General features: G+C 43.1%; 1 protein-coding gene across 1 annotated transcript; it reads left to right on the forward strand.

Annotated features, from left to right (window-relative positions):
• The first annotated feature begins 1,771 nt into the window (after positions 1-1,771).
• Positions 1,772-14,212, forward strand: mboat1 (membrane bound O-acyltransferase domain containing 1). Its single transcript, XM_075465111.1, has 13 exons — positions 1,772-2,011; positions 2,387-2,532; positions 2,759-2,836; positions 4,244-4,339; positions 7,226-7,281; positions 7,375-7,429; positions 8,434-8,626; positions 9,072-9,264; positions 10,356-10,459; positions 10,622-10,686; positions 10,767-10,899; positions 11,024-11,175; positions 11,595-14,212. Exons 1-13 carry the CDS (start codon positions 1,922-1,924, stop codon positions 11,779-11,781), a joined length of 1,548 nt encoding a protein of 515 aa, XP_075321226.1. The 5' UTR covers positions 1,772-1,921; the 3' UTR covers positions 11,782-14,212.
• The last annotated feature ends 601 nt before the right edge of the window (positions 14,213-14,813 follow it).

A 14,813-nucleotide genomic window follows, 5' to 3' on the forward strand; every position in this document is an offset into this window, starting at 1 on the left:
AAAAGCATGAGTTAGAACACTGAACAGGAAGACAAATTACATAATAAAATGCTTCATCCCTGCATGATGATTTTTCAAACAGTATGTGCACTATTATCAACATGTTAGGTGATTCTCAATCTCACAGCTGCCATGTGTTGTGTTTAAGTTGAAATATAGGCTATTAGCTCTATACGAGTCATGTAAAACACTCAATGACAAGATGACAATGGTATTCTTTAACACAACATCCCAAACATATTACAGAAATCCCACAAGAGAAACTAGTTCTTGGCCCATGTTTGAATCAGGCCTGGACTTATTGGACTCTGGCGCATGTCCTCTACCGTTAGAGGACACCATCAGGGAACTTTTCAGTTTGGATTTGGCATATACTCTTTTTTAAATTGTGCCTGTGGCAGTTTTCTCTCGGTGCGCTTGTCCAAAAACATGTTTGTTGGGGGTAATCAGTGATTTCAGTCTGACTGTAGGTGTAACTGTGAGGATATTAGGTGAATGGCTACCTGTCAATGCTGTGTCCTGCTCCCAAACTAATACATCAAACTCATAAGTGAAAGGCCAGCTGAAAAGAATAATACTCTGTCAATCTGTTTTTTTTTTAGTAGAGGTTGTATTTGGGACGCATATTTTTTTTCCAATACTCATACGATCTCCAACATTTCAACCTGAATACAAGCATTGAAGGATTTTGCAAATGACAATAATTTGATCTCCTTAGTAATGCTGCACAAGTGGGATTTCTTTGTAAAATATCTTATAGGAGCTAAGGGCCAAGTAACGCTTCACATTACCCATCTCCTCATGGCCTGATAACATAAAGGCTGAAGAGACTTATTACAAAAAGGAGGTTCCTCATCCAAAGTAATTCACGAAGTAACAAAGTTATCTTTACACTAGATTAGTTTCCTGCACACACACACACACACACAGCACTTACAATCAAAGAAAATCCTCTTTCTGGATGAGTTATCATTCATGTGAATGCGTTAGTTTCCTTTTTACTGATCCTTTTCTTCTTTTATTTGCCCCTTATTTAGCCATACGGGACCCCGATTAGTTTATGAAATCTCTCCAGAGTGTCCGAGTCAAGATGGCAGTACTGAACAACGTTTCATACAGAAACAATTCACACAATATAAAATGCCTCCCGAAATATGAAAGATAGACACAGAGATAGACGGAGCTACTGCTCACGCATTTTTATTCCAGGTGCAAAAAAAAAAAGGAGTACAACAGCAACAAGTTTTCCTAGTTAAGTACAGCTTGTAAAATAAGGGTTCTTTCTAACTGATTTAACATCAAGTTATAAAAAATAATCTGAATAAAACCGGAAGTAGAGCTTTCACGTTTAATTGCTGTCCGAAAAAAAGCTGCCGAACAAGCTCGCATTTTCTCTTTTTATGTAGTCTTAGCTTCGAGATTGCTGCCAGATAAGACTTCAACATACAAAATAAATGTAAAGATTGTGTTTTAATTACAGCAACGGTTTTTTTGGGGGGGGGGGTTTGAGGGACATTGCGTGAGTGAGACAAGGCTACAAAAAAAAATGATTATGTCTCGAAATAGTGCGCAGCTTAAATTTCTTTCCGTTATTGTCGGATTTTCAACTTTTAAAGATTGTTAAAAGCACCTTTTAAAAAGAACAACAACAACAAAAAAGCTTTTACTTTTGTATACAGTAACCGGAAAACGTATATTTTATCGCCTCAGCTGTTCTTGACGCGGAGGAGAGGATGGGGGGGGGACTGGGGAGGCGTGCAGATTGTGACTTCTTTGGGAGCGAGACTGGTTTGGCTTCTCACACGCCCTCTGAGGAAAACGATGTGTCTCGGTCTGGTCACAGAAAATAGTGAGCAGCTTATCAGAAAAGACGCAAAAAGGACAAAGCGGGAAGTCGTAAAAGCCGGAGAAACTACGCAAGATGAGCGAGTGGGCGCACACGACCTTTCAGACCACTGGGTCCGAGTGGCTGCTGCCCGTCAGTGAATACTTGGAGTTCCCTCTGGACCAGGTAAGATCCACGACCTCATGGCAGTGTAGATTATATTCCCAGGTCACACAGGGATTCAAATAGCTCTCAATTGTATGAATGAATGCCCTGGCAGATGGACAGAAACAGTAATACTGAACGTCTTGTTATTAGACCCTAAAGATGTCCGTCCAAAACCGCAATAACAGAAACCCGCATGCCAGAGTTAGACAGTTACAGACAACTATGTGACATTTTACTAAATATCACAACAAAGCTATAAACACCACCAAGAATTAGAAATGCACCCACCCAGGATGATGAAACAATCCTTTATAAGGATTGGGAGTTTTCTTTTAACCATTCAGCAAAAAGCTGTGTGCCCTCCTTCCTCACCCCTCCCCTCCTCATCCTCAGGTGAATTTTCTGGCATGTCAACTGTTTGCCTTGGCTGCCGCCTTCTGGTTTCGTCTCTACCTCAGTCCCAGCCATGCCAATCCCCTGGTCAGGCACGCTGTCGCCACACTCCTCGGCATCGCTTTCCTCATCTTCTGCTTCGGATGGTACTGTATGATACTGTGCCACACAGTGCTCCATTCATCTGCTTTCTTGTCACTCTGCACCATTCACATCCATGCAAAATCCAGTGGCGTGGTTTGCTTTGAAGTTAGCAGCAACATTATCGGAAGAAAACCAGGGTCCAAGGAGGAGAGCTAGAGATAAGACCACTGTGCTGTTAAAGTAAAAGTACTCGGGCACTCTTACCGGATTTTGTGTTCTTCCGTGCAGGTACTCTGCTCACATCCTGGCCATGGTGATAGCGAGCTACTTGATCATCATCAAAGCCGACATCAACAATGTACACAGGCAAGTGTGTGTTTTAATCCACCAAACAATCTCCTTTCCTTCAGTGTTTCATTGTGGAAGCATCGCTTCCATACCAGACTGATGTGTCTCAATCACCATGCCGACAGCACTGGGAAAAAAAACAGGTAGAACTCGTCGGTCGAGACCGGAAACCAAGCCCAGAAACCATGCAATTCACCGGCCGGGGGTTTGGTGATTTGGGCAGATTGGGCTCATTTTTAGGCAGTACCAATGATCGTGATGATACATGTTTTTTTAGAGAATTGTTGGGCAACCGCAGTAGAGTACTTTCGCTACAGCTATGAAGCTGACATTGCGCGTGTGTTTGTGTTGGCTGTTTGCTACATGGATAGATTGTTGCCTTTTTTTTCTTCTTTTTTTTTCTTATCTATGGAATGAAGCCACATGAATGAGGTTCGGTTACGTTGCCGAGGTATTCACGTGCGCAGGGATTACCTACAAGCAGAGTGAGATAAAGATCGGTATTGTGGTCCCACTGTCGCCTTTGATAAACAAATCACGTTACACATTGCTCAAGATAAGCTGTCATAAACACCAGAGGAGGTGCAAAAAAAGTACTTAAAAAGCTCGAGTCGGATGTGCTCGGCCGCCAGTGATGTCATGATTTGGCACACCATCAGAGAGATACAGTTAAACATCAACATTCCTTTTTGTGAGGAGAGAAACAATGCAAGCTGGAAAGATCTTGCCTTGAAAAATGGACTGTGACTTTGGAATTGTCAGGCAGCGAAATAAGAAGTTTCCATAGATCTGCTACCCAATAGATGTGCCTGTTTTTCTTCGGCTTTGTCTAAATGGCAAAGCTGGAGGTGTCCCACTGCATCTTCTTACAAGCATTTTGTGACAAAAGGCATCTGTGATGGTGTCCTGATTTTAGTGTGCAGAGGAAACATTTCCCTCCATTTCAAAATGTGACTTTAACCAGGCGGGGAGGAAAAAACCTGCATCTGGAAAATATTGTTGTGGTGCTTTTATTGATCGAATAATGCAGATCCTTTTGATGACCTGAAGTTTACCACAAAAATCATTATTCAATGAGGCAACACTCAATTTGAAATGCCTTTTATTTTAGTTCAATTAAAGCAAAATAAAACCCTGAAAATCCGAAAAGTGCTCAATATGGGAGCCAGTTGTTTGATCCAATATTCAGCAGCTACCGTGTACATTACTTGAAAGGGTCGATTCCAGCAAACCATGACTCATGGCGGAAAGCGTTATCAGTGGAAAAAAGACAAGTCGAGGAGGTTTCTTAACAATAGCAGCCGATGACTCATCTGATGATCCAGCAGGAGATTAAAACACCTACCTGTAGTAGTTGTGTTATAAAAACATCTCAATGGCCTTTTTTTTTGTCTGTGCTTCTCATGTATGCTTCTCCACCTGCAGGTACTCCATGGTGACAGCTATGGGCTATCTGACGCTGTGCCAGGCGAGCCGAGCCTTCATCTTCAGCTATGGAATACTTTCCACCGACTTCTCTGGGTAAGGACGAATGTTATCTTTTTTTTTTTTGTTGCGCCATTCCTTATCTGCTTGCCACACCCTCTCGGTGACTGCGTAGTAGTTGTGGAGCAGCTCCTTTTTGTACACCGTGGCTGGTGCCTTTGGTAAATACAACGCCTCTGATTTAACAGCAGCAGCGAGGATTGTTCACAGGTGAAACTGACGAGCCGGGTAAAATACTCGCTGGCACCTGGCAACTGTAATATTGTTTTTGCCTGACGCAGGGCTGACATCAGTTACAAGTAGAATACACAGTTTGCAAAGGAGACATGTTAGGGAGGAGTCACGGGGAGTTCTCAGTGTTCTGATGCATGTTTTAACAATTACAATCTTATGTTGAGATTGTGCTGAACTGACTCAAATTGATAAAACATTCACCTCATGTACCTCAAGGAGAGATCCGTGGCCCATCAGCTGTCCATGATCGGACTGCAGACGAGGGAAATTTAAGTGTTTGCGGAAAAAATGTGGTCAAATATCAGTTTGGTGTTCGGTCTAAGCAAGAAGGCTATTTACCACATGCTCTCTCTGTCTCTCATACCGTGAGTAGTGCTCATTGAGCAGTACAGATCTGAAAGATGCAGACCCTGAGGAGGAGAGGGTTGGAGTGAAGTCTAGAGGGTCTTTCAAAGCCCCTAAAAAAAAAAAAAAAGTGAACTCCAAAAAAAGTGAACTCCATAACCCTTGATGTGAATGTGGTTTTAATGGCAAAGCAAAAGCATTTCCAAGGTGCAGCGAATGCAGCATGATTTCAACTTGGAAGTTGGGAGGACAGAAAGTTTAGCGGCTTGACAAGAATACTCTGCTGTTTGTTTGTTTTTTCCATTTTTGAGTCGGTGGTCATTTCAGACACCCAAGTATACAGTATGCTCTCGAGCACAGAATATGAATTGAAAACATCCCCCCCCCCATCGTGTTTCTTCTTTTAAAAGGGGGCGGTTAACATTGTGAGGCGCTCTGTTCACCAGCCTCTTTGCCTTGTTCCAGTGTGAATGGATTTGTTAGAATCCACGTGACTCTGGTTCCTGCCAGGACTCTGAGCTAACTTGTGGTATGGTCATAAACTGATTTGAGGATCCAGCTTTTTTTTTTGTGTGCTTATGAATCACAGACACTACATTCACTACTTGCCCGGGATTGAATGAATTTGAACGTTTCAGACGTAAAAAGCTGTTTTTTCTCGTGTTGCTCTCCTTGAGGGGACGTGTCCTAGCTGATCAAGACTTCATCTGTAAACTCTGTGTCGACTGTTGTTTTTTTGTTTTTTTAATTTTCCAACGCAACCGAGGTGCCATCAAACTCAAACTCGTATCCACGACGCCAACGCTGCAGTCTCGAGGAAAAACCATGCTGGGTAGCACCCTCAAGAGTGTTTCTTAACAGCCCGGTGCCAACTCTCACTGAGCTGGCACTGCCAGCCGCACGGCCTGCCCCTCTCTTCCACAGCTCTCCATGCTGCGCACACAATGCAGCCCACTCACAGACAGGAACCAGTGTGCGAGTGTGTGAGAGGGCGCGTTTGTGTGTCAGAGAGATGTGCTTTATATGTGCTTTGTGCACACACATTCTTGAGACAGAGAGTTTTTTTATCTGTGAATGAAACGAGGAGAAGGCGTGTGACGCTCGCCGTATTGAGCCTTATTTGACTTCACGGTTTCTTTACTGTGAGCATTTGTTGTGTATTGTGGGTGTCTGAAGCCCCCGAGTATTCCGTCTCAACTCTTTGTGGCAGTGCAGTCGAGTTGTGGGAAATACTGCATGATTTGAAGAGTGACCGCTCTTATTAGCGCTATTCTGTTAGGGTAACGAACTTTTGGGCATGAAGATGCGGCAGTGCAGGTTTCAGAGAAGGATGATGATTCAGTAAAACTCCAGGGATTGGAATGAATCACACTGGTTTAATAAGTGACCTGATTTGCCTCCACTTGAAAAGAATGAAGTGATTCACGAGAGAAAATAAATTCTGTAGCCTCACGGACGCTTAGCAGCCTCCAGCTGGGGAGGGGCTTTGTTTGACATTGGTCAGCCAGTAAATGAAATCACCAAAAAGTGCTCTCTTTCTCTAAAAGATCCTGCTGATCAGGCAAAATGCTGCTTTGCAGAGCTGCCACGGTCTCTTGCTTCTAACTTTGAGAGCATTTTTTTACTCATTCTTGCAGTGAAACCTTGCGAGAGCTGCCCGCTGGTAACAAGCTGGCTTTGTCAGGCCAAAACCCACTGCAATCCTTTTGACTGCTAAAAGATCAGAGCATTCGGGTGACAAAGGCAGCAGGATCTGTAAATCTGTGGGTCAGAAAAGCTTGGCATTGATTCTACAAGTCTAAACAAAATAAAAAAAACATTCTGCTGCTGGTATCTTCTCATCTGGAGATGAATCTCTCAGCTTTATATTGATTTGCAGTGACAACAACCCCGCCCTACAATAATAAGCCTCTGTGTGTAACTGTCGACAGACTTGCTGGTAAGAGTCCGAACACATCCTGCCTTGACATCCCGTCACATGGGCTGTCTTAATTAACTCATCACACTAATGCACTCACGTTCTAATTATCAACTGGAATTTCCGACCCCCTTTTACTGCTGCTTTTCCAACAGGTCTGCTGCAGACTACAGAAGTTGCTTTGGTCACTGCTCCTATTGAAGCACAGCAGAAACGGCTGGGCCCGAACAGTATTTTTACCACATACCCCATCTTACTAATGGCTGCTATTGCTTAGTTTTGCGTGCTGTGTATCATGCCGTGTGTCTGTGTGCCCGTACTTTTACTCGCTGCTGTGGGACAACATCAATTTCTCAAATCTCTGTAATCACAATAATCAACAAATGAATGTACCTGCTTTTCTTTCTTTTTTTTTGTCTGCGCAGACCTTTGATGATAGTGACCCAGAAGATCACCACACTGGCTTTTCAGCTGCACGACGGTAAGAGGCACTAGCGTTTCCCCTTACACTTATTCATGATGTAAAGGAGGACAAGAAAAAAGACCAGTTACAGCAATGACTTTTCTTCTTTAGGTATGTGTAAGAAAAGTGAACAACTGACGTCGGAGCAGAGGCTTATGGCTATAAAGTAAGTCTTTACTTTGGACATCTTATTTTTAAGAAACTATTCACTTCTTTTTTCCTCACACAGTGGTCATCATATGCTACTTGTGTTCAAATCCAGGGAGACATAAGGAGACGGATGCTTTGATTATTATTAGAAATTGGAGGTCTCTGATTTGCTGTGACTTATTTTGACCTTTGTGGTATCTGTCGTGTAACTTACAGAATGGGATTAACTTTTAAAAAGAAGAAATAACTCTTTCTTTTCCTTTAGCCACGAAGGACAATGACACGAAGATGAAATATGGTGAATAGCTTCTTCTTAGAAAAAGCATGGTGGGAACTTAGAAATGAGGCATCATCTTGCATGAAACACTGCATTTTTCTGCATGCCCGTTGACAAAATCCCTCTCGTAATTCTACCATGCATGCAACTTTAAAATGCATCATGTCCAAAAGAAATCAAAAGATGTTTGATAACCCCTGCACTTCTAGATTGGCAGGTATTTGTTACCTTATATTAAGATTCCTGTGTGCCGCCTGTAAAATGTGGCCACCACATTGATCTGAGTTATCCTGATTCCAGTTTCACTCAGCGGGTCTGGCTGTCCTGCCTTAAATATGGTTAAATATGCAACTGGTTTGTTCCTGTCTTCACAAACAGAAGCCCAGCTGCTCATAACCGATGATGTGGCGGTTCTTCAGTTTTTGAAATTGGGTGCATTTCATAACCAGTTCAGGAACGCTCCTAAATGCTACAGTTGGAGCCAAATCAAAGGACAAAATTGGAAAAAAAAAAAAAAAAGAAATATTAACAGTCTAATTTAAACTTTAACCTTCGGAGCAATAACGCAGCTTTACAAGACCCATCCTGTCTTCATATTTTCACTTTCATTTAAAGATAAATGACATAAATGCATTTCTCACACTCGATCTTACGGGAATAAGCGATGTGAACCTGAAGCGATGTGCTTTACTGGTCAAGCGGTTTGGCCTGGTTTTCAGGGGCTTCTCTTATTCTCTCTGCAGTGCGAGGCCTTCTCTCATTGAGTACCTGAGTTATAATCTGAACTTCCTGAGTGTCTTGGTGGGGCCGTGCAGTAACTATAAGGACTACACAGACTTCATCGAGGGCAGACACATCAGCAGGAGGCTCAGGCAGCACACTGGCACATGTAACGGGCAGAACGGCTACGATAAGACTCCAGATGTATCACCTCTTGTAAGTTCACGAATTCGTGTCTTGTTGCTTCACTTAGAGAGATTATTGTTGTAGCATCAGGAGATGCTGCTTTTTAACATCTCGTATTATCTAGAAATATCAGAAGCATATTTACGCCGTGATTTAAGTTTAAGGAGGCAACACTTCTTGGCTGGTGGCGACAATCCTCGAGCAAAGTCATTTAAAGAGCCTCAGTTGCAGACATGCGACTCATTTGCGCAATTCTCTCGTCTAGTGTGAGTAGTTGTGGCACCCAGAAGTGAACCACAACCACAAATCAATATTTAGTCTCGCTGATTAAGTCGTGGTCTTTAATGTAAATTATTCCTTATGGTCTCGGCTCATTTTTGGAGGGACTTGAGCCGTCCCGAAGTCACAATGTGCAATGTATGGATGTAATGTGTGCCTCCATCGATGCTCAGTAGTTATCTGTGATCTCTTCTAGAATGCCGTCTGTCGAAAACTGCTGGTCTGCTGCGGCTGTATGCTCTTCTTCCTCATCGTGACTCGATCCTTGCCGATAAAAGCCAACGTCGAACCCGACTTTGTCAGCCACGCCCCCTTCCTGACCAGGCTCACTTATGCTTTTTTCTCCATACAAGCGGCAAGACCCAAATTCTACTTTGCCTGGACACTAGGTGAGCGGTGTCTGTGTGTGTTTTAGTTATAGTCGGCCAATTCTCTGCTGCAAACCACCTTTTCTCCAAACAAGTCTGGACAGGATGCGCACTTTATATGTAGTTAAAAACAGTGCGAATGTAACCTTCAAAAATATATTTGAAATTGATGCCAGTAACATGTTTTAAAGAGGTTTGGAGAGGGACATGTTTACCACTGTGTTGCATCGCCTCTCCTTTCAACTAAAGCCTGTGAGCTTTTAGAAGCTGAGGAGATCAAACTCTAAAATCTGTGTCATTCAGCCTAAATGGTGCCCTCGTGGTTGTCCTAGTTACCCATATAATGTGCACCAATGTGTACCAGTGCATCGCCACACCATCACAGAGGCTGGCTTTTAAACTGTGCTCTGGTAACAAATGTATATAAATAAATGAGCTTAAAATGGGCGTATGGGCTTAACGAGGGTTTTTTGAGGTGTATTTCTGAGCTCGTCCTGTGGTTTTCCTCAACAGAATTGCGTCAGTTTTTTTTCTTTCACTTTTTCTTTTTCTCACGACCACATACGTGGTATGGAGCACAAACACATATCAAACAACATTAACAAGCAAACGCAGCAAGCAGCGGGGCTGTAGGCTACATACTCATGTCATAGAACAAATATGACAAAATAGAACAAAACAAAACAAAGCAAAACAGAAATGCAGACAAACAAATAAATAAATAAATAACCCATATAATAAAGTCTCACTGAAATGTTGCCTGAGGGCCCGCCGTTGCCACCGACTGTTTTTTGGCCTTTTCCCTCGTGTACAGATATGTCTTAAGATTTCTATGAATCTCGTCATGATTCGAACCTGCACCGAAGATGGCAAAAATCCCAAAATTCTTTGCAATGTCAAATAGCGAAACATTTTTATTTTGTTGAACTATTTGCCCATAAAGTCTTTTATAAAGTGGCAAATCCCTCTCCACCTTTACTTCTCAGCCTCTCTCGCGTGCTTGTTTTGTACCCGATTACATGTACATTACATGAAACCGTATGTAGGGGACACGTGTAAGAGAGATTTTTCTTTTCTTTGCCTTGTAGTAATTGTTTTCTCTGTATCGTCAGCTGATGCTGTGAACAACGCAGCGGGTTACGGTTTCCTGGGAATGGATGAAAGTGGAAAGCCATCCTGGGACCTCATCTCCAATCTCAACATCATCAGGATTGAGGTAACCCCATGTTTTCACACGATAAGAGATAAAAACATGGCAAAAAGAAAACAAAAAAAGTCATTCGGTCCTTTAGGAATTCGTATTCTGTAATACATTCATATTCTTATAGTCAGCATTGCAGCACACTAAACTAACTAGAGCTACTGATCGGTGTTTCAGACAGCAACCAGTTTCAAGACTTTCATCGACAACTGGAATATCCAAACTGGAATCTGGCTCAAAATGTGAGTGCGAGTCGGGGCTCTTTTTTCTTTTCTTTTATTTCACAGACAATTTCAAATGGAATTCTTGTTCCTCTTTTCAGAGTATGCTATGACAGAGCCCCTAAGCACCGTTTAGCGTTGACCTTCGTCCTGTCCGCCCTGTGGCACGGCGTTTATCCAGGGTACTACTTCACCTTCCTCACCGCTATCCCCATCACCATGGCAGCACGAGCTGTGAGTAATCTCCCACCTCTGTACTATACTATAGTACTATATATATATATATATATATATATAAAATACTATAGAATTAGACTGTGTATAAGCAGTAATGTATTCCTCTGTGTCTCCCCACCAGATACGGAAGTCTGTCCGGCACTACTTCCTGGGCTCCAAGGTCATGAAGCTCGGTTACGACATCTTAACTTGGGCAGCCGCGCAGCTGGCCATCTGCTACACTGTCATGCCTTTTCTTCTTCTTTCAGTCGACAAAACCGTGGTTTATTACAGGTATGTCCCACCCCGCTTTTATCAACTTACCTAACTAATGTAATATTCTCAAATGTGTGCGCGCGGCTTCCAGTGCATCAGAGTCTTGGTTGAACCTCGTTGGAGTTTTGATTTACATTCTGTCTCAGTTGTACGTGATGGTAATGATTTTTGTGGGCTTGTAAATTTTGCACAGTTTGTAGATGGTCTTTTCTGCAATGTGCATTTCAGGAAGGTATTTTAAAGGAGCTCAAAACTGATATGAAAAGCATGCACGTTAATGCTCTTCGAGGCTTTTGGTGACATATAGATATGTTGAAACCCACCGTGCCAGCAGTGCCCCTTGTCATGTCACATTTTCCTACCTTTCTGCGTACACGACAGAAATGAGAAAGTTTGAAAAGCCTAACTCAGGTTTTCCATCTTTTTTCCCCCCACAGGTCTATGTACTTCCATGTGCACATCATCAGCATTCTGGTTGCAATCGCTCTGAGTCGGCAACATAAACCCAGAGAACCCTCTGCCGCCACCAAATCGTTTCCCCCCGTCTCCTCCTCCTCCGCCCCAGCTTCGTGCCCAGCCAAGTGCCAGCCTTTTCACTCCAACAACAACGACAAAGTAGATTGAAAATCCCTTCTTCGCCTGTTTTTACCCGACGAAGATAAGTGAGTATCCTTAGAGGCCGCTCAGCCTACTTAAAGTGGAAAACACTGCGTACTTATTCTTTTGAGACGATACAGAGTAAAGACATAGGACGAAAACTTTTCTGGTACAATACAATGCAGGATTTTATACCCATGGCGCTGGATGCACACAAGCAGAGCCTTCTTTCATGTTAGAAGATTAAGACATTACATGAGCCTGGGAGGCATACAATAAAGAGAAACATTAGCTGAGGGAATCTCTCTTGTGCCACCACTGCCAGAACGCTGGCCTCCCTCAACTTTCCCTCCCACTCCCTGCAGCCTCCTCCCCTACATGCCCACCTCAACACCAGCGCCTGCTTCAGCAACAATGCAACAATGTGGAGAGGGAAACGAGGCTCACTTTCATTCCCTGTCCTCGATCCGTGCCGACGGGTGGGATGGAAGCCAGCACAGTGGGAGGGCAGCGCATAGGCCGGGCACAAATACCGGGACACATACACAAAAAAAACTCATCCATAAACAGGCATTAGGAAGGAAATATGCACATACTCTATCAGACATGCATGCACTCAGCCACACGCTGATGGTACACAAAGGCTGCCCTTGTGAGACCACGAAAGAGCATGCCAAAAGGGGAGAGAGCTGCACCCACTTTACCCATAGGATACTGTAGATGTGTGTGTGTGTGTGTGTGTGTGTGTGTGTGTGTGTGTGTGTCCAGAGTTACATGCCCAAAGCTCATCATGCCCAACCCATCAGTGAACCTGTGTTTAGCGTGGGGAGTGCCAGTATTATTCACACTACTTACTGTCTGAAATGAAAAGCTAACTTTTAACTTTAAATTACTGCCCTGGAAAAGTCTTTTAGGCAGGATGGCTGCTCCTCCAGGTGAGGAGTCTGTCCTTAAGAAGAAGAAGATATCTGATTAGAATTCTGGGAATAAGCAGAAACCTCGCCTGTATTCCTGTAAATATAAAGAAAAAGGTAACGGCTGGTTACCTGTTACCATGAGAGACAGCGAGTAGACAAAAAGCAGGGGAGGGGGGGGGCATGAGAAGAAATACGTTTGAACATTCGGCTGAAAACGCGACAGAAGGAGCAATCTGCATTCGGTCTCGGTGGGAGCACAGTGCTCATTCTGTGCTCCTCTGTGAGACTGAGGGGTCGATCGAACAGAGACATCTGGTGGCTGTTTTTTACTGACTGAACTGAGCCGAGTGAAATCATGAAAACTGACTGAAACTGCCAGACTTCAGCATCTTCCTTTCGCTTTATTTTACCCTCGCGCAGCTGAAGCCGCTGAAACATTGATTTAACCACAGTGCAGGAATACAGAAAGATTCATCACCTTTTTAAGTTATTTTCTTTCTTTGTGTTGTCAACAGTTATGGCTCAAATAAAAGAGGGCTGGGTGTTTTTAAAAGTGCTTCGGTTAATGGTGCCATCTGTGGACTAGTAGCCTATACCTTTCAACTACACACACATATTTATAGTTTTTAATTATATAAGGATTGCCAGAAATGCTAAAAGGCTATGACACAGCGATGCCTGGTAAAGACAAACTGCATCATGCTTGAAAAAGTCTAATTAGTTTATATGGGCTGCCTACTGAAAACACATTTTCTGTCCGGGACACAATCTCAGTTCATTGTATCATCCGATTTTTGGAATCACCTGCATTGCCACAGTTTAAGGATCTACTCAACCCTCTTTTCAAGAAGTCGCAGAGTTAAGACAAAAAAAAAAAGAACAAGAAATCCCAACTGATGAGGCGTTGCTGGGTTACAAATTATTTTCACTGATAAGGTGTGTGTGTGTGTGCGTGTGTGTGTGTGTGTGTGTGATCATTCACCTACTGAATGATCACTCCAGGAGAAGAAGTCACGGTTTTCAACAGGAGCAACACTCATTCACAATGCAAACCAACACATTTTCAGTCTGCACCGGCCACTTGGAACTTGGATTCCATTTCTTAATAAATCTGCAGTTATTTTAAAGATTAAAGATGCTACCGTTGTCTTGGGTGATTATGTTACTGTTTAAATTAAGAGCAGGGAAAGGAAACACGAGTGGCGCATGTACAATATCAGTGAATGTCAGCATGAGCAGCTATTCGTATGACTAAGCCTTTTGATTTTTGTTCGTTTTGTTTTTGCAGATGTGTGTGTGTGTTATCTAAATGTACTGACTGTGAAGGCACGTTTGTATGCGTGTGACGTTTTCTCATGACGCCACCCCCACATTTCAGTATTGTTTTGCACGGAGGAAGGAGTGAGGGGTAGAAAGTAAGACTTTGCAAGAAATAAAGCATCAGTGAAACACACATCAGGCAGATTTTTATTTAACTAAGTTTGATCATTGTTTTTATAGTCAGATCAGTGTTAATTTTCATGTCTGATAATAAACCTTTAAGATGAAAAACATCCTTTTGTATCAGGTCATCATTTTTTGTATACCATGTTGTGTGTGTGTGTGTGTGTGTGTGTGTTTGTGCTCACAGACTCCAGCATCATGTGAAACCCTCTCCCAAGCTGTTTCACCGCCTATGATATCCTCAAAGTGCCTTTCTGTCCGTCCCTCGTGTGGCATGCATTTCCCCCTCTGACACAAAGTCCTCTGCGAGCGCGCCTGCGCCCATGGAAAACTCATAACAGCTCAGAGGGAAGACGGTGGGTTAAAGATGGCAACAAACATTAATCTTGTGTTGTCACATAACTACAATACAAGGTAGTACATGAACACAAGAGAGTCGGCAAACACAGCCTCCAGTCTCCTGCTTCTAAGCTCTGCACAGCTGGGGGTGTCCGGAGGGCCCAGTTGAGGTGAAGCTGTGGGCCATCTGGGTTTGGCTTCCTACTTGTTTAGCTTTTTCACTGTGACAAATATTTTAGACCAGTGGTCCCCAAACGTAAGTGAGCTGTTGTAGATGGTATAGCAAAAAAGAAAAATATTCTGTGCAATATTTCACCTGCACTGCTCTCTTCTCAACTTTAGCGAATTCACCTCCTGTTC

Source organism: Odontesthes bonariensis, chromosome 5 (genome assembly GCF_027942865.1).
Source record: "Odontesthes bonariensis isolate fOdoBon6 chromosome 5, fOdoBon6.hap1, whole genome shotgun sequence".
Lineage (NCBI taxonomy): Eukaryota > Metazoa > Chordata > Actinopteri > Atheriniformes > Atherinopsidae > Odontesthes > Odontesthes bonariensis.

Excerpts from the sequence above, each read along its gene's own strand:
- mboat1 (XM_075465111.1), top strand. The coding sequence starts at position 1,922 with ATGAGCGAGTGGGCGCACACGACCTTTCAGACCACTGGGTCCGAGTGG. Across the intron at positions 2,837-4,243 it reads GACATCAACAATGTACACAG|GTACTCCATGGTGACAGCTA; the intron begins GCAAGTGTGTGT and ends CTCCACCTGCAG. Across the intron at positions 10,687-10,766 it reads ACTGGAATCTGGCTCAAAAT|AGTATGCTATGACAGAGCCC; the intron begins GTGAGTGCGAGT and ends TCCTCTTTTCAG.